Source organism: Antechinus flavipes, chromosome 1, assembly GCF_016432865.1.
Source record: "Antechinus flavipes isolate AdamAnt ecotype Samford, QLD, Australia chromosome 1, AdamAnt_v2, whole genome shotgun sequence".
Lineage (NCBI taxonomy): Eukaryota > Metazoa > Chordata > Mammalia > Dasyuromorphia > Dasyuridae > Antechinus > Antechinus flavipes.
This window is the reverse complement of record NC_067398.1, coordinates 693,955,920-693,978,572: the sequence shown is the minus strand read 5'-3', so window position 1 is coordinate 693,978,572 and position 22,653 is coordinate 693,955,920. Positions and strand designations below refer to the sequence as shown.

The window sequence follows — 22,653 nt, the reverse complement described above, 5'->3', positions numbered from 1 at the left end:
TGTGAAATCTTTATATGTCATTCCCAAGCTTTGGGAATGTGGGAGATCTGTAGCTCCAGATACACACCAGCACCCCTAGAAGACCCCATGTGTCACTGTAAACCTTGGTTCTCCCATCTTGTAAAGAGAAGAACAGGATTTGTGGGGAACTCGTGATCTCCAGAGTGTGAAGACCCTCCATAACTGTGGGAGTGTTCGTGTTGTTGTGGCTTTCTGTCCAGGCTTCATTTGGGAGGCCAGTCCCTGTTGGGAGCATCTGGAGAAATTCAGAGAGGCATTACTCCCCTAGATTTGCAGATATCTTCACCTTTGTTCTCTCACAGGAGTCGAGACCTTTGGAGTCTCAGTTTGGGTTCTCGGTGCTTACTGATGAGGAACAATTATTAAATTGTGGCATTCTCTCCTTTTTTCCCTTAGGGGCCTGTCCTGTCAGCCGGTGCTCTACCCACTGTGAGCCTCCCTGACAGCCTCATTGTCCCAGCGGGGCCATCCTCCCTAAGCCCCACAGAAAGGCGCAGCTGTGAGCGTGGGCCCCGCCTTGGAGGCTATGGCCCGGCCACCGACTATGAGAGCCCTGAGCCGCCTCTGAGTGGCGCGCAGACTTTCCTCCCGGTGTTTCCAGGTTCCCTGCTCTCTCCTAGCCCAGCTCCAACACCATCTTCGCCTGAAATGCCATTAGTGCCCCCTCCAGCGGCCACTCTGAATGCCCAGGCTCCATCTGCTTTTCTGCAGCCACAGAAGTTTGGAGCTGGCAAGTCCTCCTCAGTCATCACCCACACAGCTTCGGCTACCTTCACCCACGATGCCTCTGCAACGACTTTTAGCCAGAGCCAGGGCCTTGTGCTAACGGCACAACAGCCAGCCCCACCAGGACCACCCTGTAGCTTGACAGTGCCTCCGGCAGTTGGGCCAACCCAATCTCGCCTGACTTTTGTCTATGCCCTTAAATCTATGCCCTTGGCTAGTGGGCGGGCCAAGCAGCCCCCTAAAATAGTGCCTGCTCCAAAACCTGAGCCTGTGTCCTTGCTCTTAAAGAATGCTTATATCACCCCAGGTGAGTAAGGTAGAGAACTTATGGGTGATGTCCTTGACCCCCATAAATGAGGCAGGAACAAGTACTCTTTTGATCCTACTTTTTCTGCTTTTTTAAATTGTTTGGGTTTGTGCGGTGCTTGTGGGAGCACAGGGTAATGACTTAAGAAATTTCAGGGTTTTGGGGAGCTGCCTTCTCGAGCCTTGTCTTGGGAAAGGAGCCTTCAGGTGTGGGAGATTGACAGGGCTTGTTGGTTTTGTGCCCTTGGCATGGGCAATAACTGAAGGGGTGTGGGTGCCGCTTTGTAGTGACACTGTCCTGACCTTCCCATGCAGGTCCTTGCTGTCCCTGCTGTGCTCTGAGAGCCTTTGCCCTAATCTCTTCCTCGTTCTTCAGCTGCCTTTTCAGGACAACCCCAAGCAGTGATTGTGACCCCTGGTCCTCTGAAGAGAGAAGGGGTGCTGACCTCTACCATGTCCCAGCCCAACGTGGTCATTACCAGGGTAAGGAAAGCAAGGTCTCCTTGTCCTGGGAGAGGAGGGCACTGGATGCTGGGGGGTTCTTTTGTTACTCTGAGATCTCCCTTTTCCAAGGAAGCCTCCCATCCCATCTCGCTCCAGAATCACTAGGTCCCTTGCCATGAAGACTAACCCGTCTTTCCCTCTCTTGCATGCAGTTGGCAGCAGGCAGCAAACTGGTCTGAATCCTACGTCTTTAGATAAGTAATGCCCATCTCACTGTTGTGGCAGGCTCCTGGCGTCCCAGAGTTCCATAGTGGTGTCTTGGTTGCTGCAGACCTTGGCCATGCTACTAGTAGCCAGCCATCCCCAGCCCCCCGGCTCTTCTCCCCAAGTGCTGTGCAAGACTCCTTGGTGAAGGGGGAGCAGATCTCTCTGCATGGAAGTGCTTCCCAGATTGCTTCTCCATCCTCCAGTGAGTATTTAATTTTAGAGGGAGCAAACACCTTCAGTTATGGGTAATAAATGAAACAAACAAGTCCGTATTTCTCTGACTTGACAACGTCCAACATTTCTCTGTAAATTTAGGTAAGATACAGTTCTTATCCTCGTATCGTTTAGCCATAATACCCAGCAACACATAATACAGCCGTACATCATCAATGCCTTAGAGAGCTCTAAGAGTGCTTTGTGAAGTCCCAGGGATGGTGGTAGAGGAAATGTGCCAAGGGGCAAGAAGCATTGGTGGTCCTTTCTCGTAGAGATGAAGGGGGCATTTGAGGGAAGTCCAGGCATAGGGGACGAAGGTCAGGAAAGGAGCAGAAAAGTGCAGGGCTGTCTCGAGCACATTTGATATACCTTGGAACAGCAGAAAACCTCAGTGACCTTGGGCAAATCAGTTACGGTCCCTGTTTGTGAAGTAGGAGGAGTGGACTGGATGTTCTCTCAGGTCCTGAACAGCTCTAGCTCTTTGATCTTAAGGCAGTAAAAGAAGGCTGGAAAAGTTGGTTTAGATTGTATAGGGCTTTCAATGCCAAGCTAAGAATAGGGGTGACTAGGGGCCTGTCTCTTCCCTTTCCAGTCTTCCTCTCCCTTACTCCTCACCACATGGTCTTCAGTCCCTGCTGTTCCATGAACAAGACATTTCATCTCTTGGTTCTGAAAATTTTCTCTGGTGGTTCCTCATGCCTAAAGTGCTTCCCTACTTTCTTCAAAAGTCATAGAAAATCCCACCTTCTACAGAGAGCCTTTCCCCACCCCACTGAATTCTATTGCCTTTCCTCTGTTAATGATTTCCTTTTTCTCCTGAATATAACTTGCTTTGTATATATTTGCTTACAGTGGTAGGCACTTAATAAATTTTGATTGATGGACTAACTTATTGGAGAGAAGAAGAAGCTTTCTTTTAGGAGGCTGTTAGCCGCTTTACAGTAATTCCTTCTACAGTGTACCTGAGCTGATCATGTAGCTTTGACTTCAAGATCTCTGTAGCTCCCTCACAAAGCAGCCAGTTCCATTTTTGGACACCTCAAATTGCCAGGAAGTTGTTCCTTAATGCCACACCTAAATCTGCCTCTCTGCTGTTTCCAACTCTGTGCACCTCATTTTGTTTTTTAGGGCTGAGCAGCAGTTTGAGCTGTGGGACAGTTTCTTTCATTACTTCAGCAGATAGCTAGCTTATTTTCTCATGCTTTCTTTTCCCTAGATTTTTAGTTCTTTCCACACATGCTTATATAGCATGATCTTCTGATCTTTTACTATCTTGTTAGCCTTCTTCTAAACCAAGAGTTCTTGACACTTTTTATGTCATGTACCCCTCTCAAAAATCTCAGGAAGCCTATGTTATTCCCCTGCTCAGAGTAATGTTCTGTTAAAGAAAATATTAATATTTACAAAATGAAATAAAAGTTAGAGCATCTGGCTTTCTCGTTTCCTATAAACAAAAAATGGAGTCTTTCCTAAAGGAAATCCTGGGGAATATATTTGTGTTTCAGTTAAAGTAAGGGGTTAAGGCTCTTAGATTCTGAATTGAAACACCAGAAAAGAATGTTTCCATATGTAGAGCAGAATTGTGAATCTCTACTGCATTTATCTCTTGCTTTTTTTTTTTAAAGAATATGATGGATTCTATACATTACTTTCAAATTGTCCTGCTTCTCTTTTCTCCCTTTTGAACAACCTTTTGTTTTCTTTTGTGCATTTCAAAAATGTTACATTGTCCCTGTTTTTAACTTTAGTATTGCTGAGTTCCCTTTCTTCAACATTCTTCTTCCTTCCTCCCATTTACAAGTTTAGAAAAAGAAAAAATTCTTTGTAAAAAATAAGCAGGGACAAAACAGATCCTCTCAATGGCCGGGCTCAAAATGGTGTTTTTCTGTATCTTGCATTCATCATGTCTCTCTCAGGAGGCAGATAACTTAATGGAATCAAAATAACATTGCATTTTCTTGATATACCAGTTTGTTCAGCCATCTTAAGAGATATTCCAAGGCATCCCCATAGATTCTAGTTCTTTTTTCTCCCTCACTCCCACCCCATCCCCAACTTTTCAGGATGAGAAAATTCGTTTTGCTTTTAGTTGTTTGCTTCTTGGTATTATTATCTTTTCCATCCCTGCCCCCAGTCTCCATTTATTTTCTTATTTAGGTTAATATATGTCTATACCAAACTATTTTTACGTGTCTATTTCAGGTAAAAGTAAAGTTCATTTGATCACCTCACTCCTTTCAAACCTCTTACTTCATGTTTGTATGCCTCTCTTGTATCTGCAATCATGAGAAATTAAAAGTTCTCCCCCTTTTCCCCTCCTTTGCATACCAATGAATTCCTTCCCCCCTTTTTCTTTCCCCTCCTCCAACTCTAATAAGCAGAGCCAGCCCACCTCCAAGATTTAACTCCCCCAGTACTCTTCAAAGAGGTAAAAGTTCCAAGGGCAACCAACCCCAACAGCATGCAGCTGGGTGCTTCCCTGTAAGTTTACCTTTCCAGCGGTCTCTGACTTCTCAGTGCTCTCTTTCCATCAGGTACTCAAAAAACCTCTCTGAACAACCTATTCCCTGTAGAATTTTTAAAAAGCTATGGTGAGGACAGTTTTTCATCTTTTGCTTTTGTTTCACTATTCCTAGCTGGTAACATCAGTTTGTTTGACCCATTCTTGTTTCCAGTTAGTACCTTTTTTGGGTACGAATGCAGGGACCCCATTTCTCATTTGTTAACGAGTCAACTTCTGGTTGACGTCTTGTGCAGTTTAAGGACAGGGGAAATCACTTACTGTAGTTTGTCATTGGATTTATTGATCACCATTTGGTCTGTTCAGCTCAAGATACATATTCTGACAAACATGTCCATGTGGTTTTTTTTCCTAGTTCTTAAAAAAATACTAGAATTCAAAGAGAGAGGAAAGGGAACCACATGTTCATAAATTCTGCCCCAAAATCGATTATTTTGTTTAATGAAGACCTAGAAACAAAAGAGATGTGCATTAGTTATGGCATGTCAGTGGAATGGAATTGTGCTTAGAAAATGATAATGGTCAGAATCATTGTAACTCGGGATGACTTGATGCAGAGTGAAGAGAGCAGGACAAGGAAAACAATTATAAGAACATCATAAAACAAAATGATCCTGAAAGCCTTAAGAACACTCATCCAGTGATGGACAATAATAGTAACAACAGCAGGAACAGCAGCTATTATTATTGTAGTATTTACTCTGTGCTGGGTATCACACTAAGAACTTTATAACAACGAGCCTGGGAGGCAGGCTGCGGTTTTTATCTTTGTTTTAAAGATAAGGAAACTGAGGCAAACAGGTGAAGTGATTTGCCCAACTTCACACAACTAGTAAGTGTGGGGCTGAATGTGAACACAGGATTTCTGACTCCCGATCTACTATACAGAATGAGATTTTTTCGGACGGGGCTAATGTGGGAATGTTTTGTTTGACTATGCTTATTTGTTATAAAGGGTTTGTATTTGAGAGGAAGAGTTGGGATCTAGATAAAATTGGTTTTTGTTAATGGAAAAAAAATTGTAATAATAAAACAAACCCTTCATAAAAATAACTGCCAAGCCAAACCCGGTTTTCCTTTTTCCTTTCCTCTGTTTTGCCTTTCGTTTTTTCCTTTGCTCCAGGTTCATCCAACAGAGTACTGTTTTAGGAATGTAGATTTAGCACTGGAAAGGACTTCAAAGGCCATCACCCTTGTCTTACTGATGAGAAAAGTGAAGCCTGGGCCCTTAAGCGACTTCCTTGTGGTCACCCAGATAGTGAGGGTCAGAGACAGAATGTGAATCCAGTTCCTGGGCCTTCAGAGCCAATGCTCTTTCCTCTGTACCTGCTGGTGGTAGAAACCAGAGGGCTCAAACTTGCCAGAGTGCAACTTTAACCTCATTAATAATGTCATTGGGAAATGTTTAAAAAAAAATTTCTTTTTGCAACCATTGTAGATAATGTTAATTTGTGGTAGTTTTCTAAATTTCTCTGCTGTAGCTATAGAGATCCTTTTCTATTTGAGTTTGACACTGCTGCTCCAAACTACTTTTTTTTTCTTCTTTTATTATCTATAGCTCCACTTATTCATCATCATCTTGATCTTTAATCAATCTGTTCTCTTTTTGCCTTCTCTATACGGCTACCACAATTGCTATCTCTTGAAACTCTTCCATTACAACATCAACATTTGTTGCAAGTGTATTTTTAGGCAGAGCCTTCTGAGCTGTTTTTTCTCTCTTTCTTGCAGGCACCATCCTTATTAACTCTGAAGACTTTGTGTCACTTTCCCCAGAAACTCACAACTGCTCACTGATTCCAGTGGGTTATCTTGGCATTTCACCCTGGCATTTCTGGCTCTGTGTCACCCTTTAAACTCAGTGATCTTGTAGGCCAATAAAATCTCCAGATCTTTTTTCAGATGGATTTCATCTACCCATGGTACTTCTCCATTTTGTATTGGTAAAATTAGTTTTGGAACTCTAAGACCTGATGCCTACCAAATACCTTACTATTTAACTGAGCCTCTGTTCTAGTCTGATGAAAAGTTTTTAAATCCTGATTCTATCACCTAAAAGTACGTTAGCTTTCTCTCTTAGTTTTGTGTCATCATCTTGTTGTGTCATGTATTGATCAACATGCAACTTAGACCTTTTTTCCCAGGTAGAAAAGATTTTTTTAATCTTAAATTTTCTTTTATTGTGAACTTAATCATCAAAAGACGTACATTTCAGGATGTAAACAAAATAAGATGACTTTATATGAAGCCATGAATTCATTTATTAAATGTGATTTTCAGATTTTTAAAAAAGTGCATATTAAATTCTAACATAGATATCCAAATCCAAGGACACAGTGATAGAGAACTCACAAGAGATCTGCTTCCAAGATATTATCAGATTTTCTATTTTTGACCTCAGATTTATCTCCAATCATGTCCTTTTGCCCACTCCTATCTAGGGAGTTATCCCTAGATAGTAACAAAAAAAATTAAACTGTTAGTGTCAATTCTTGGGGTCTGTCCCTTTAACCATTTAACCTGATTGTACAGTTTTCTAGCTCACGTCTCTGTCATCTTAACAAAAGCATCATAAACTTGGTCAAGTGGTTTTCTGCAGTCCAGGTAAACCCATATACAAAACTGTCTTGATCTACCAATTTAGTCAGAAAAGGAAATGAAAAATTGGCAAAATTTGCTCTTGATGATGGCATGTCAGTTCCTTGGGATCACAAGAAAAAACTTTTATATCTTCCAACTACTTTCAATATTGTATATCCTTAAATTTTACCAGAAATTGAAGTCAAAGCTCTTAGTAGCATATAGTTTTCAGGCTCTGCTCTCTTACCTTTTTTGAAATTGGGACTTTTTTGCCATTCCCTGGTCCCGCCCTGCTTCCTTCACTTTCTTTTAGAGCTCATTTGACAGTTTTGTCAATGTTATAGAATGTCATTTGCCTGTACTAATCAAGGGCAGCGTGGTGTTATGTTTTTCTCTCTCTGTTTATATTGGGTTTCAGTTCCCTATTCGCCAGTTCTATTCCATCTTTTCCAGTCCAAAAGCCATTCTCCTTAACAAATAAAACAGGACTAAAGTTCACAGTTGACTATTTCTGCCTTCTCTATATTTTGTGTTATCATCTCATCAGTCTTTTAGACAACTCCCCGCCCCCTTCCTTATCACAGTTGTTTCACTTTTGTCTTTTCAGAATTTCATTCTTGATAGCTTACCATCGCTTACTGGTCTGGCATCTCCTGAAAGGGTTTAGGCCGTGGAATCCTACTTAGCTTTTCTGGGAGCTTCTTTTCAAGGACTGTTGAAGAATGCTAACCCCTTTGTGGTCAGAATGGACTTAATATGCAAAATGTAAAACACAAGTTTTGGATGTGGCCAAAGTGGGAATTTGTTTTACTTAACTATATTTATATGATATAACTTTTTTGTATTTCTTTTCTTTTTTTTTTTCATTGTGTGTGTGTGTGTGTGGGTGTGTGCGCGCGCGCATGTACACACACATGTGCAGGGATTGGGGTAAGAGGGAGAAAAAAAGCCAAATGTTTGATAATTGAAAAAAAAAATTTTTTAAGGTTCTTTCACAATCTATTCTTGGCTTTCATTTTCTTTATCACAGACTTCAAGATGGAATAGTAATTTCTCTTTAAGGTTCCCATTATTTCACCCAAGCAGTTAGTTCTCCTCAATAGCGGCAGTCATGTCCAGAATAGCAGGTCCCCCTTAATCATTTCACCATTTTTTGAAGGTTGACATTTTTGAAGTAGGGCAAGAAATGGTAAGGTCCTCTGCCTTTGGCAGGAAAAGAACCCCTCACCTAGCATCTGGATAATTGAATCCTCATCATAATTCTGTCACTCCTGTTTTAAGCTTGTCATCATTTCCCCAAACTCATTTATTTGTCTGTTTCCACTTTCTGTCCAGGTGGTTTCCACTGTGCGCTTATGATACTTTTCTTTATCTTCACTAAAATACCCTCCACCACGCTTCCGCCCTTGGTTCCCAGCTTTTCTTAACATGAGTCTATCTTTTTAATATACAATGTTATAGTCTCTCTTTTTACTTATCTTCTTTTATTTCAATAAAGTCTACTCTTCCAGGACCATGTTGTAATAATGGGTCCTATCCCATCAATTTTCTCTGATACTTGTGGGGGCTGATTTGTTGCCTAGTGTTAATATTTCTAGTTCATGTTTGTGAATTGTGTATATATAATTGAGGCCATGTGTTTTCTGGTCTCCTATCAGCTTCTACTTCTTGCTTCCTACTCTGTAGCTACTCTTTATGAAATTTAGTTCAGTAGACATATACATACATGCATATATGTTCTTTTCTTTTTCTTTTTCCCCCCAGTTTAGAGCTCTTAATTTATTTGCAAAGTTTTAGGAAAGTATGTAGGTTTTTTTTTTTTCTGTTTTTTACCAGACTTGGCACATTATCCCTGAGTGTTCAATTCCTTGTATTTGTGTTTTGCTTTAGTAAAATGCCAAGCTGATAAGATCACATTGTGGAACGTTCTCAAGGTTGTGCAAATGGATTTGATAAGAATGTTGGATTTGAACTTCATTGTGAACAAGTATAATTTAATGCATTTAAGGAAAAACCATGTACAATTCACTCCAAAATGATAATTTCTGAGTGCTCAGGTATAGGTCAGAAAAAGATCTTAAAGGCCTAGATTGTTTCTAAAGATACTTATTATTTCTTAAGGATATTGTGGCATTAAATGAGACATTGTCCATATATTGTTTTCTGACTGTAAGTGATACTTAAATGTGAACTGTTATTTGAATATCCATAGTCTTGTCAGAGGTAGAGTTCAGGTTGAATTTCTATTACTTTGGCAGTCCTTTTGCATTCCTATGAAGGCAGGTGTTATTCTGGGTCCATTGGAAAATATTTTTTCACTAAGTAGAACTTTTTATGTTTATATTCTTCAATCTTTGGTAGAGAAGAAGGGAAAGTCTTCATGAATTGACAAATTTTGTGGTGTTAAAGTTAGTGTAAATGTTCGATTTACTTGAAAGTTTGGAAGCTTTATGGTGGCTTGTAGAAAGCCCTTACATCTACTTTTGCTGAACTGTTTGTTTGGGTTCAATTTCTTTTTTTTTTTCCCCTTATCAGACACATTTGCATTTTTAAATTTAAAATTAATATTTTCTCCATAAATTACATGTAAAAACAATTTTTAATGTACTTTAAAAATTTTTTTTGAGTTCTAAATTCTTTCCTTCCCTTCCCCTCTCGTTGAGAAGATGTCACAAATCAAATTTCCATGTTTGTCATGTTGTAAAAGAAGACACAGACAAATAAGCACAAGAATAAAGGAAAAAGTATGTTTCAGTCTGCAATTAGATTTCATCAATTCTTTTTCTAGATATAGGTAGCATTTTTCATCATAAATTCTTCAGAATTGTCTTGGATCATTGCATTACTGAGAATAACTTAATTCATTCATAATTGATCATGCTACAATATTGCTGTTACTGTATACAATGTTATCCTAGTTCTATTCACTTCACTTTATATAGATGTTTTTCCAGGTATGTTTTTTTAAATCCACTTGCTCATCATTTTTAATAGCACAATAGTGTTTTATCTCAATCACATGCAACAACTTGTTCAGTCATTCCCTGAATGTTAGATGGACGTCTCTTCATTTTTTAATTCTTTGCCACCACAAAAATAACTGTTATAAATATTTTTTGTACACATAGGTCCTTTTCCTTTTTTGTTTTTTATCTCTTTGGGATACAGATCTCATGGTGGTATTGTTTGGTCAAGGGTATGCATGGTTTTATAGTCTTTTGGGCATGGTTCCAAATGGTTCTTCAGGATGGTTGAATCAATATATTGGGTTTCATTTCTAAGAAGAGTTTGTATTCTTGCTTTTCAGGCCGAGATTGTCCGAACTCTGGTCAGGCCTCTCCTTGTGCATCTGAACAAAGCCCCAGTCCTCAGTCTCCCCAGAACTGCTCAGGGAAATCCACTACAGACCCCCCAAATGTGGCTGCATTCAAGGTATCTCATTCTCTGGTTTGGGGTCCCTTTGGAGATGGTGAAAGGGAGAGGGCAGCTAGGAACCCATGAGGCACTTCTATATCTTGGATAGGCACTCAAGGGCTAGGTTAGGAAGGAGAGCTGGAACAAGCTCAACAGATCTTGAGAGCTAAAGCATCCTAGCTTCTCTGTGCCATCTTCTTCCAACTGAACCAGTTGTTTCATCTGTCAGGAACCAGTGACGTACTTCTACCAAGTGCTATTGAGAAGGTTCTCCAGTACCTATTACTTGGTAATAAGGAGTAGGCCTGACTCACCCCCTACTCTGTAAGCCTCAGTAGCTCCATAGTCAAATGGAAATCCTCCCTAATCGGTTCCTTCTTACCTGTCAAGTCTTCTTACACTTGATTGCACTCCACATACTCTGCAAGCTGCCCGTGCTAGCCACCTGGCTATTCTACGTTTAACACTCTGTCAGCTCTCTCTGATGCTTGGGATGTCTTCCCTTCTCACTTTGCCTCCTGTCTTCCTTCAAGACTGAGTGCATCCCACTTTCCACAGGAGCCTTTCTCAGTCCCCTTCCCCCCATCTGTTAGCGCCTTCACTTGAGCTTTGTCTCCTTGTGTTACCTCGCCTTTAAGAACATGAACTCCTTGAGAGCTAGGACCATGGTGTTGCTTTTCTTTGTATTCACAGTGCTTTAGCACAGCACCTGGCACATGATAAACAATTAATGCTTCAGAACAGTCCTCTCTTGTCTATGAGAAGCCCACCTTTGCTGAGGATTGTATCTTTTGGGAAGAGTCAGAGAAGAGTTATACATCAACCGATTTTGATCTTTTCCAGACTCGGGAACTCTGTGGCAGTGTTTATAAAAAGTATCTTGGCTTCCTGATGACTTCAGTGGGTTGTTTTTTGCCTAATTTTCTTCCCAAATGCAGTATTATTACCAGCCATGGGTAACATTTGCAACTAACTCTCTTATGTAAGGTTGATCACATTAAAATATGAGGCAGCAAATACAAGTTATAGCCCCAACGGGGCCCAGTGTAGTCAGGTGTAACACATCTGCTTCCTCAATCAGAGCCGGAGAATGAAGCACATTTCAGCTGAACAGAAGAGACGGTTCAACATTAAGATCGGCTTTGGAACCTTAAACAGTTTGATCTCCAACAACTGCAAGCTGGTAAGTTGACTGAGAGCATGGGGATGGTTCTTGGGAGTCTTTGCCCTCCTCTCTGTCACTGGGCTCACTGAAAGGCTGACTTTCCCTTTCGTAGACCAGCCACGCCATCACCCTGCAGAAAACCGTAGAGTACATTGCCAAACTTCAGCAGGAGAGAAGCCAGATGCAGGAGGAAGCGCGGCGCCTTCGGGAGGAGATTGAGGAGCTAAACGCCACCATCATGTGAGACTCCGCCATAGGCACGGTGGGGTCGGAGAACATTTCCCGTCAGGATGCCGAACATTAGAAAGTGGGGAAACTGTGGTCTTTCCAGCCCCCGTCGCCATGGAGGATGCCCGAGCTCAGGTGTCTGACTCAGAATTACTCAGCATGTTTCTGACCTTGTTGTTTCAGCTCCTGTCAGCAGCAGCTCCCTGCCACAGGGGTCCCTGTGACTCGTCGCCAATGTGATCATATGCGGGACATGTTTGATGATTATGTAAAAAGTCGGACTCTACAGAATTGGAAGTTCTGGATTGTATCTTTTGTTTCATTCTGTCCCCGAGCCCTGGGCCCTATCAGAATCTACTGGGTGGGGGGAGGGAAGTGGAGGAGGAGAGGAGAGGAAATTACAGAAAAAATAACACTTCCTGCTCTTCAGAAGCATCCCCAAGAATTGTTGTCATTAGGTTTTCATTGAGCTTGTTGAAGTCGTTAACTCCCCTGGGTCTGTAGAATAGAGAGGCCTGGCCTGGATTTGGTGAGAGGGTCCTTGGGTTCCAGTGATGGGGATTAGTCTGAGTCCTTGCTAGCAAAGGGTATTGACCATCAGGAAGTTCACTCAAAGGATCACAGGACTTAAGAGTCAAAGGAACCATTTAGTCCAAGAACCTCATTTCAGAGACATATCAGCTGATCCCAGCAATAAGGGGAAGTGCCTGGGGCAGATCATTAGTCTGGGCAAGTGGCCAGGCCAGTCTGAGGTGCTGAATCCTGTACTTGTTTTTGCTCCCCAGCTTAGAGACTTCAAGGCTTGGGGAGGGAAGTGGGGGCCAGGGCATAGGGAGGTGATTGGGAAGCATATATGGCAGCATAGGGCCACCTCATAGCTCCAGGGCACTTTGGTTCTGCCTCTGAGACCTCTGCAAAACTGGAGTGAGCTGCTTTCTCAGTGGTTTTAGTGCTGATCCTCTGAGATGATAGGCTAATCGGTACCCATCTTTATGGTGGCAAGTTATATGCATAAGGCAATTTGAAAGGACATATAAATACTGACTTTAGTTTCATTACTTCAGTTTACTTTGGTTTATTCGTGGGGTACCATGCATTCTTGTTTTAGTCACCAAGCAATCAAAATGAGTCAGTATTCTCCTGAGTAAAACGGCTTGAATTGCAGTACACCGGACTTTCTTCATTTCTTTAAAATTAATTATTTAGATTAAATTTTTACATTGGAAAAAACAACCTTCCCCTTACAGAATTTACATTCTATAGTGGTCACACAGTGTCAGATATAAGTGCCCCTTTTAGATCTTGTGTCAGAAATAAAAGTCACACTATTTAACATGCTTATCTCAATTCAAATTAAAAAATTAGACACACACACATACATGTATATGTCAGCACGTATATGTGTATGTATAGTACCTAATTTCTTTTTAATCACCATGTGACGAGGGAGACAATATGCAATGAACTGAACAGAGGCTACAGAGTCACTTACTGAGAGTGTTGTAGTGGGGATAGTTTTTCTTTTTAATAATAGCTTTTTATTTTCAAAATATATGCAAAGATGGTTTTCAAGGCAAAACCTTGTGTTCCAAATTTTTAATCCCTCCCTTCTCCCCCCTTACCTCTCCTAGACAGCAAGTAAGTTAAACATGTGCGATTCTTCTAAACATATTTCCATCTTTATCATACTGCACAAGAAAAATCAGATAAAAAGGGGAAGAAAATGAAAAAGAAAAAAAAAAAAGCAAACAAACAAGAACAAAACAGATGAAAATAATATGCCTTGATCCACATTCAGACTCCATAATTCTCTTCCTGGATGCAGATGGCTCTTTTCCATAAGTCTATTGGATTTGCCCCGAACCACCTTAGTATTGAAAAGGGCCAAATCTATCACAGTTGATCATCATATAATCTTCGTGTTACTATGTGTACAATGTTCTCTTAATTCTATTCACTTCACTCAGCATCACTTCATGTCTCTCCAGGTCTTTCTGAAGCCATTCTGCTCATCATTTGTTATAGAACAATAATATTCCCTAACATTCATACTGTAACTTATTCAGCCATTCCCCAACAGATGGGCATCCACTGTTTCCAGGGCTGCCACAAACATTTTTGCACATGTGGGTCCCTTTCCCCTCTTTTGAGATCTTTTTGGGATACAGACCCAGTAGAGACACTGCTGGATCAATGGGTATGCTCATTTTGATAGCCCTTTGGGTTACAAATTCCTGGGGAATTGTTTTTCTAATATTGTTTGAACAGGGTTGCTGAGACACGGCTTGATATGACACATTCTTCTAATTTAAATTTTTTTTTCCTTCTGTAGCAGCTCCTTAGTATTTTTGAGTAAGGCCATGACATTGTCATACTTGCATTTTAGAAGCTTTCTTTGACAACAGCTTTAAAGAAGCTAGACCAATTAGAAGGCTGCTAACAAGGAACCACGGGAAGATGGTCAGTATCTGAACTAGGATGCCAGTGACATTTTGAATGATGAAAAAATGATACAGGATAAAGAACCTGTAGGATCTAGCAATTAAGGCTAAAGCAAAGATAATTCTGAAGAGAGAGCAGTGACAAGGTCAGTTCTGAACACATCATGTTTAAGAAGTCAATAAGCTTCTGGGCAGAAGTATCTCGCAATCCTTTGGAAATACAGGACTGGAATTGAGGGAAGGAGTTGAGGCTGGATCTGTGAATTCAAGTGTCATCTGCAGAGAGTTCATAATTAGTTCCATAGCAATGACTTAAGTGATAATGGAAAGAGTATTGGAAAAGAAGAGAAGGACACAGGGAAGAGCCTTAAAGGAAACTCAAATTTAGGGCACAGAAAAAGGATGACCAGTGAAAGAGACTGGGGATTTGTGGTGTTAGGGAGGAAGAGAATCATGTGTGAGCAGTATCTTGGACAACCAAAAAAAGCAAAAGTATTCAAAGGGAGGAGAAGGGTCAGATTCAGATGCAGTAAGAAAGTCAGAAATGATGAGAAAAGGCCATTAGTTTTGGCAAATAAAGAGGAATCCATGACCTAACAGAAACCAGTTTCAGTAAAGCTGTAGAGTTTGAAGCCATAGTGGTGGCTGAATTGAGGCAGGGTGTAAAGAAATGGAGGCAGAGGGTAAAGAGGAAAGGGAGACAAGATGATGGCGCAAAAAAGTGTCAGGATCAGGGAAACATTTTTTATTTTAGGTGAAGAAGACCTGCATATTTTTGTAGCCAGGGGACAATGTGCATTTTTTATTATTTTGTTTGCAACAAGAACTTCCCTGCATTAGTTACATCATTTACAGAGTCCAAGATGTTTAGAAACCACATGGAGGAAGGCATTTTGTTTTAGTCCAGCATTGGCTTTGTTGGCATAGAAGGCACTGTAGTACAGTGGGATGGGCCCTGGACAAGTGCTGAACTTGGAGTAGTGGGTCTCAAGTTCAGATCCCATGTCTACCAGTTACAAAGGCAGGTCGTGTCATCTCTCCAGATCTAGACTTTTTCACCTTTGAAATGAGGGGCTCAAGACTAGGGGGCCTGTAGGGCCCCGACCAGTTGTAGGGTTGGATCCCAGCCTCTCTTGTGTGATGTTGGCTGCCATCCCCAGAGCTCAGTAAGAGATTAAAGGGAGGAAGGCAGGGAGGAAGGGCAGCAGATGGTCCCTTAACCCTTGGTGCTTCTCATGTTTCCCTTAACCCACGTGCTGGGCAGTTCAGCATCATCATCAAACCATTGTTTGAGTCGTTCAGGGGCATGGTATCCACCACCAACCTGCACGAGCTCCATCAGAGCGCGCTCTCCTGGCTGGACCAGCACTGCTCCCTCCCTGTTCTCAGGCCAAGTGAGTGGGCGGCCCCTGTGCATCCATGTCCCTCATCCCGGCAGGGGGTTGGGGGCTGCTGGGGGGAAAGGTGTGTGTTGGGCCGTGTGGCGGAGCTAAGTCCCCTCTCCCTCATCTCTTGCAGTGGTTCTGCTCGCCCTCCGCCAGCTGAGCACGACCACCTCCATCCTCACGGACCCGTCGCAGTTACCGGAGCAAGCCTCGGAGGCCGTCACCAGGATCGGCAAGAGGACGGGGGCCTCGCAGCAGCCCTGAGCCCCTGCCGCCCTCTCAGGGAGCCCCGAGCCCGGCTCCTTGGCTTCTCCCCAAGCCCCGCTTCCCGGCGTCCCTGGGACTCGCCTCTGATAACGGTTTGCGTCTCAGCAGAACTGCCCAGCTCAGGTTTGTAGCAGGTGGGGGTCCTGCCCACAGCAATAGCCCGTCGGCTAGAACCCGGCGCTTCGTGACCTCAGGCATCCGCTTCTCTGGGATTCAGGCGGCGAGAGCTGGTCCAGAAAAAAGGGAAATGTCTGTGCTTGATCAGCCTGGGCCCAACCCTGCTTCGCTCCAGACCAGCTTTTCTGGAAGGCTGGGGAAGTGCAACGGTTTCGGAACAAAAAAAGGGAGCCTCCGCCCCGCGGTTGGTTAAAAGCCTTCGCGCCCGTCTGCGTTTCCAGGCTCGGGCTCGTGTTTCTCTCTCCATATTTTGTGGTGGTGAGGAGGGCGGCTTTTCTCCAACTCCACCTCTCCTGATGTAGCATTGGAAGGTGTCTGCCGGCAACGCGACACGCACCTGTAGCTTGTAAATACTCTCAGACTTCTGCGGGCGGCCCTGCTGCGGGCTGCCCGATATCCTGCATGGCAGGGAGTGGGGGGGGGGGAGGGGTGCCTTCTTGGGGAACACTCAGGCTGCCTCAAGAACCAGGTCATTCTGGGGCAGGGATGGAAATGCGAAAAGCTGCTGCCTCCGTCTGGAAAATGGGGGTTTGGGAGAGGGAGCGGGCCACGGGGCGGCTTATGTATCATCAGGGATGTGAGAACTGAGTGCGGGGCAGGGGGCCCCTCAGCCTTCACCCGGCAACGGGACCTGCTGTTTCCCTCCCTTGGCTTGTGAGCTCCAGGTGCTGAAGGGATTGAGAGCCTTTTACAAAATACAGAAGAGGCTCCCAGGAGAAGCCACTATTCTTAAATACCCAGGTCCTGTCTTACTCTTCCTGGTCAGCGTAGCCTCTCTCCAAGATCGATCTTCCGCAGCCTCTCAACCCCAGATTTTCGGACCAAAGAAATTCCTCTGGGCAAAGTCTGAGCAGAAGGAACCCGTCTAGCTCGCCCTTCAGGTGGCTGAGGTTTTGTACTGGATAGGTCTTTGGAGGCATCTGTGGATCGGGGGGAGGTCCCCGACGTGGGGACTGGCCCATCTGTGAGTGACCGGCCGTGCCTGTAGGTGGATCTTTTAAATAGAGAAAAGCTCTCATTAGGACCGAAAGCACTGGGAATGTGTGGCGTGCAGAAGCTTGCTTCCTAGCTGGTGACCCTCCATTGAGGCAGCTTCCACATGGCCTCTGTCACCATCAAAGAGCTTTACTCCAGTGGTGAAAGCTGGCCCTGCTGCTGCTGCTTCCAGCTAGAAAAGTGAGGGGGGGAATTATCCCAGTCCTTGGGAAAGTGTCCCGTTGTTCCCCCTTTTAAAAATATGCCAGAACCACTTAGTTTTTCCTGAAGGTGATAGGTAAGAGGCTGCTTTCTCCACTCTGCCACCTGGGTTAGGCAGTGAGCATCACATGTGTGACGATTTTGGCCGAGCTAATCCTGCAAAGTTCTGGGTGGTCTTCTAAGCTCCCCCCTTCTCTCAGCCACATTTCCACTGCAACATAGGTAGAACTGAGTACATTTTATTTCCAACATTTTGCATAGAAAGTAATCTTTTGTTTCTCTGATAAATGGGGCATCTCCCTCCAGGCCAAGAACACGTCTCAGCATTCAGTTAGCCCTCTTAGGACTTGCTTTCTGATTGGAAATTTGGAAAAAGGACTGCAGCAGTAGCACAAGGTCCTTAGGGAGTTACCTGCTTTTCGATGTGGACTTAGGAAGGTTCAGGGAAGCAGACAGAAGAAGCTGCAAGGCAGAAAGAGGGCTGGTAGGGCTTTCCCGAAACAGAAAGACTTTTCCCAGAGGAGGCTTGCCCCTCAGACTAGATGTCCCTCTCTGAGAACTTTAATTCAGATCAGCAGCAGATCAAAAGGGAATTTAGCTACCCACCTTTCTAGATTTGATTGTGTCCCTCAGAGCCAGTTGTTCCTTGAAGTTTTCTCTGGCAAACTCATTCTTCACAGGATCAGACCTCTCTAAGCCTAGTGTGAGTTATCCAGCGTGAAAATGAATACTGCTTGGGCGTTGGGGCAACAGAGCAAGTGGGGAAGAGGAACGCAGCCTTGGCTTTTGTCTCTCCAGCCTCTCCTGTGCTGGCTTCGTGGGCTGCTGGGGAAGGGGCCCGAGCAAAGCTGTTCTCATCAGTACTGCCCAGCAGCACTCCAGAAGGGGGGTGGGAGTGGGGAGGGGACTGGGGGTGTGGGTAAGGAGGGGACAAAGCAGACTTTCAATCTTCTCCGAATGTGAAATTGGCATTTTGCTTTTCTGACCTGCCTTTCCCTTCTACTAAATCAGTGTTCTCAAAATATTTAAGGCAGTAAGTAGGTTAGACTTCATGAAGTGTATGTGTATGTGAATACTCACAAATTGTATAATAAGGTGCATGTTTTCATTGTTTACCCATTTACTTAAATTCATTTATCCTGGTGCTCATGACAACCATGGTGATTAGGAAGCAGAGTTGTAACTGGGACTTCAGAGATCGAGGGCTCTGAGATTTTCCTCTGAAGATCACCTCTGATTGGGCTTGAATTTGCCTTCTCTTACCAACTTTCTGGGCAGAGAGGTTGGGAAGTTCTAGGGTTTGGTCTGCTGATTAGGTGCAGAATCTGGGATTGTTTTAGCCTGCTGCCCAGGGAAAGAGACAGAAAGCAACTCTGACCTTATATCTGTGATTTGTTTACACTCACTTTTCCCCTTTCTCTCCCCTCCTGCTAAAGAAACAGCTGAGTCTTTTGAGGGAAAAAAATCAGCTCAGAAAAGTCCCCTCTGCCACACAATCTCAGAAAGTGCTTTTCTAATACCGAACATCTCTCTGATCAGCATTATCAGTTCTTGTTTCATGATGAGCATCGGAAGTGTGAAGACGTTGGCTAAAGCGGACGTTCAGTGGGGTTTTCTGTGCATTCTGACTTTGGTGCACTTCCTCCCACCACCCTCTCCCAGCCCCCTCCCACATCCCTCCACGTGGGTTTACATAATCTGAATGATGCTTTATTGCCTAATTAGGGTTGCCTTCATCGTTCTGCCGGATGGTATTTGGGTTTCTGTTTTCCACAGGACAAATAAAGTGTTCATGAGGAGAGAATGTCACCGATTGAAAGCCAGTGAGTAGAGAGGAGTGCGAGAATAAGGCAGGCGTGAGAAAAACGCCCAAGAGTGCCAAATATGCTTGATGCACCCGGTGCTGGCCCAGGCTGGGTTGTAGGCGGTTGTCAGTTCTGTCTGGGAAGTCTCTGCTTGGCTCCTTCCCTCCCGCGCTGCTCTGGAGATCACATCCACAGGAAGTAGTCTCCATAATCCAGGGCTGAAGCAAGCCCGGTCTCCCATCTTCAGCCAGAGTAGGTGGAAAAAGGGTGCCCAGATGCCCGGCACTCTTAGGCGGGCTGCAGAGGAGCATCTGCCAAAATGTTGTGAAAACTTCCCTGTTCTCCGAGGCCGCCATTCTGGCCCTGTTGTTCTCTAAGAGTCTCCTGGACCCGGGAAAGTTTCCCTAAGTACTGATGCTGCCTAGTGGAGGAAGAGGGGAAGATGGAGATCGCTAGGGCTTAAGGGGGTTGTGGTAACCATAGCAACAAAGCATCCTGCAGGTCCAAGGCTGAGACAATTTTGGTCATGATGGCTCCACCCTCGTGCCTTTCCTCCTCTCCCCTAGGGATCAGGGCCAAAGCCAGATGGAGATGCTAACCAGTATACCTCAGGGACTCCAGACTTCTGTTTAATTTCCTGTCTTGGGTGTTAGCGGGATCCGGCGACTCTTCTTCCATGTGCCCAAAGCCCAATTCTGTGTCTAGAAAGTGAAAAAGGCAGATGGAGTTTGCAGTGATGTTTTGCCTTGTCGGCCACGTTCTCTGCTTGGTTTAGGGTAGGCTGTGAGATGTTGTGAAACCATCTGGCTCACTACTGGTTTTTCTGGTCTCGGTTCTTTCATATCTCACTTGCCACCAAGACAAACAGATTAAGAAACCACCGCTGTGGATGCACAGAAGGCGATGCTCACTAACTACCTCTCTTTGGGTGGTGTCCTCCCCGTGACATAGCATTTGTGCTCCATCCCAGGCCATTTCCTCAAAAGCCCTTAGTTCCTTTGTGTGCACAGAAAAATGCCTCCAGTTTTCTGTGAGGGAGAGCGCCTTTCCTCGGGAGTCTCCAGCAAGGCTGTGAGGAGAAGCAGTAAGTGTAATAATCCAGAGCACTCCGTGATCTCACCTTGTGGTTGCCCCGTCAGAAAGGCACAGCAAGTATTATCCCCATTTGACAGATGAGGAAATGGAAGCCTTGGGGACAGGCCTGATTTTGGAAGGTGAAGGAGGCTCGCTGTGATTGGCTCTTCATTCCAGTTTTTGGGGTAAGGTTTTTACCTTACCCAAGAGGATAGAAGAGGAAGTCTGGCTGTGAATTTGAAGTATTGAATAATCCATGGGGCCCATGTGAAGTCTGTGAAGGCCCTGGCGAGGACTCCCAAAGCCCGTGGCACAGAAGGCCACCTGTGCTGGGAGAGAGGGGAGACTCAGACGGAGGGAGGGGCCTGCCTTCCTAGCTCTTACCAAATGAGACTTTTGCTGGTGCTCATGAAAAAAACAACTTGGGGGAAAAAGGGAAACTTTTATCTTGAATGTCTTTTTTGTTTTTGTGTAGTTTACCTAAATGGAATTTAAATTTTGTGTGACTCATTTCTTTTTATGGTCACCATATGACAACCCTTATTTTTTCCTTTGTTCCAACTTTCTCTCAGATGAGTGAGTCTGAAATCAGAATCTGAGAAAGTTGAAATACTCTTCTCTGGGTTTTATTTTGCTTTGGTTTTTAGTAGAGATTAGAATGTCTCTGGAAGTCTGAGAGTAAAGGGATTGAGGAGAAGCTAGAATTTTAAATATTTCAATATTAAGATTATAGAGTTGAAAAGGACCCCAGAGGCCTTCTAGTCCAATCCCCTCATTTTTTATTTGAGGAAACTGAGGTCAAGGGAGATTAAGTGATTTTACCCAGAGTCACACAGGAAGTGCCAGACCGGGAATCTTATCTCTGGGGCATCTTCACTTACAGTTTGCATTCTACTCATACACCAGGATGAGCTCTTAGCTCTCAGCAATGAGAGAGATTCCTGGCCTCTCCCATCAGGCTCAGGAGCTCCCCATGCCGATGGTGATTTTTTTACATTTCTAAATTGTTCATCAACAAAAGGAAAACTGAATTACGAGGCTTTTACTGTAGCGCCACGGTGTGATATACTGTTACTTTTCTGGTTTTAGTTTATTGCATAAGTGGGTTTATTGTGAGTTTTGTTCATTCTTTCAGGGTTCATTTCAGCAACTAGATTTGCTTTGGGATGGAACTTCAGACAATAGAAACCTTTACGTCCCTTTGTCTTTGTGTGAAAGGCAGTCCCACTGCGCTGTACATCACCCCCTCCATTTTTCTGCTATCCAAAAGCACATTTCCACCAGCTGTATTCAACACTACAATGCATTTTTTATATATATTTGCAGCCAAAACAATAAAAACTTATTTTTTGGAAGAGCTTGTGCTATGACTTGTATGATTTCTTAATTCATCTTTGATCATAGGAAGGTATGCTGAAAAAAAGTGAGGAAAAAACCCTTTCAGTGATAGATTGGGGGAAGGACGAATAAAGGGGGCCGGGTACTGAGAAGAGGGAATGACCAAGCTTGTGAAGAAGCCCCCTGGACCCCCTGAGAGATCCGACCAAGGACCTCTACCAACAGGCTGCCATTCTGATGAGGAGGAATTAGCCTTTATGGGGGCACTTGAATGTTTGCAAAACACGTTGCATAGAGGATGGTCTCCTCTAGGCATCACAAACAGTTGAAATATGTCCTACTGATAAGAAAAATAAATGAGAAAGGTCAGTGACTTGTCCAGAGTCACATAAGCTAGAAATCTGGGTGGGGATTTGAACTGAGGTCTTCCTGGTTCCACATGCTGTGCACCTGTGTAAGGGTGCTTCCACCAACTGACCCCACTTCCTCCATTTTGTTTCTCTGCCTAGAGTCCTGCATTCAGGAATCTCCTTGGTGAGTGACTCCCAGGCCGTCCCAGGAGCTGCCCTTGGCGACTGTCCATATGACCCTGCAGGGAGGGCACCTGAAATGGCTGCGAAGGCCACCCTTGCAGACACTCCCAGAAGTTAGAGCAACTTTGCTTAATTTCTACATTGAGAGCAGAGGTGCTTTTTTTGATCCTCTTGATGTTGGGAGGTGCTGCCTTAATTCAGGGAGATGCAGTTCCCAGAAGAGTTTCGGCAGCTTCGCCCCATATGCTGAGGTGACCCCCTGTAGCAGGAGGCCCCTTCCGGGGCCACCCCAATCCTGTGATCACACAGCCTGCTCCTGTCAGATCCAAATCTGTTGACTAAGGGTGCTAGAAAGAGCTCCTTGTCTTATCGAACCGATTCATCTCATTCAAGAGGAAAATGTATTTATCTTAAATAGAAAAAATATGAATTCATTACACAAAGTAAAAGTTAAACTCAGTGAAAGAAAGCTGATGAATCCCAGGCTCCTTTTCTGCACTTGGCTTTGTTTTGCTAATGAACCAAATTTGAGGGTCCTTGGGAAGGAC

General features: G+C 43.9%; 1 protein-coding gene across 1 annotated transcript in view; it reads left to right on the top strand.

Annotated features, from left to right (window-relative positions):
- The window catches only part of MLXIP (MLX interacting protein), a 65,996-nt gene extending 44,407 nt beyond the window's left edge, over window positions 1–21,589 (top strand). The window contains exons 9-17 of the mRNA XM_051972726.1: window positions 418–1,054; window positions 1,430–1,536; window positions 1,783–1,966; window positions 10,389–10,513; window positions 11,577–11,678; window positions 11,773–11,900; window positions 12,072–12,195; window positions 15,594–15,723; window positions 15,848–21,589. Coding sequence (XP_051828686.1) covers window positions 418–1,054; window positions 1,430–1,536; window positions 1,783–1,966; window positions 10,389–10,513; window positions 11,577–11,678; window positions 11,773–11,900; window positions 12,072–12,195; window positions 15,594–15,723; window positions 15,848–15,978 — 1,668 coding nt within the window. The 3' untranslated portion in view covers window positions 15,979–21,589. The remainder of the gene's footprint in view (window positions 1–417; window positions 1,055–1,429; window positions 1,537–1,782; window positions 1,967–10,388; window positions 10,514–11,576; window positions 11,679–11,772; window positions 11,901–12,071; window positions 12,196–15,593; window positions 15,724–15,847) is intronic.
- Window positions 21,590–22,653: the final 1,064 nt, after the last annotated feature.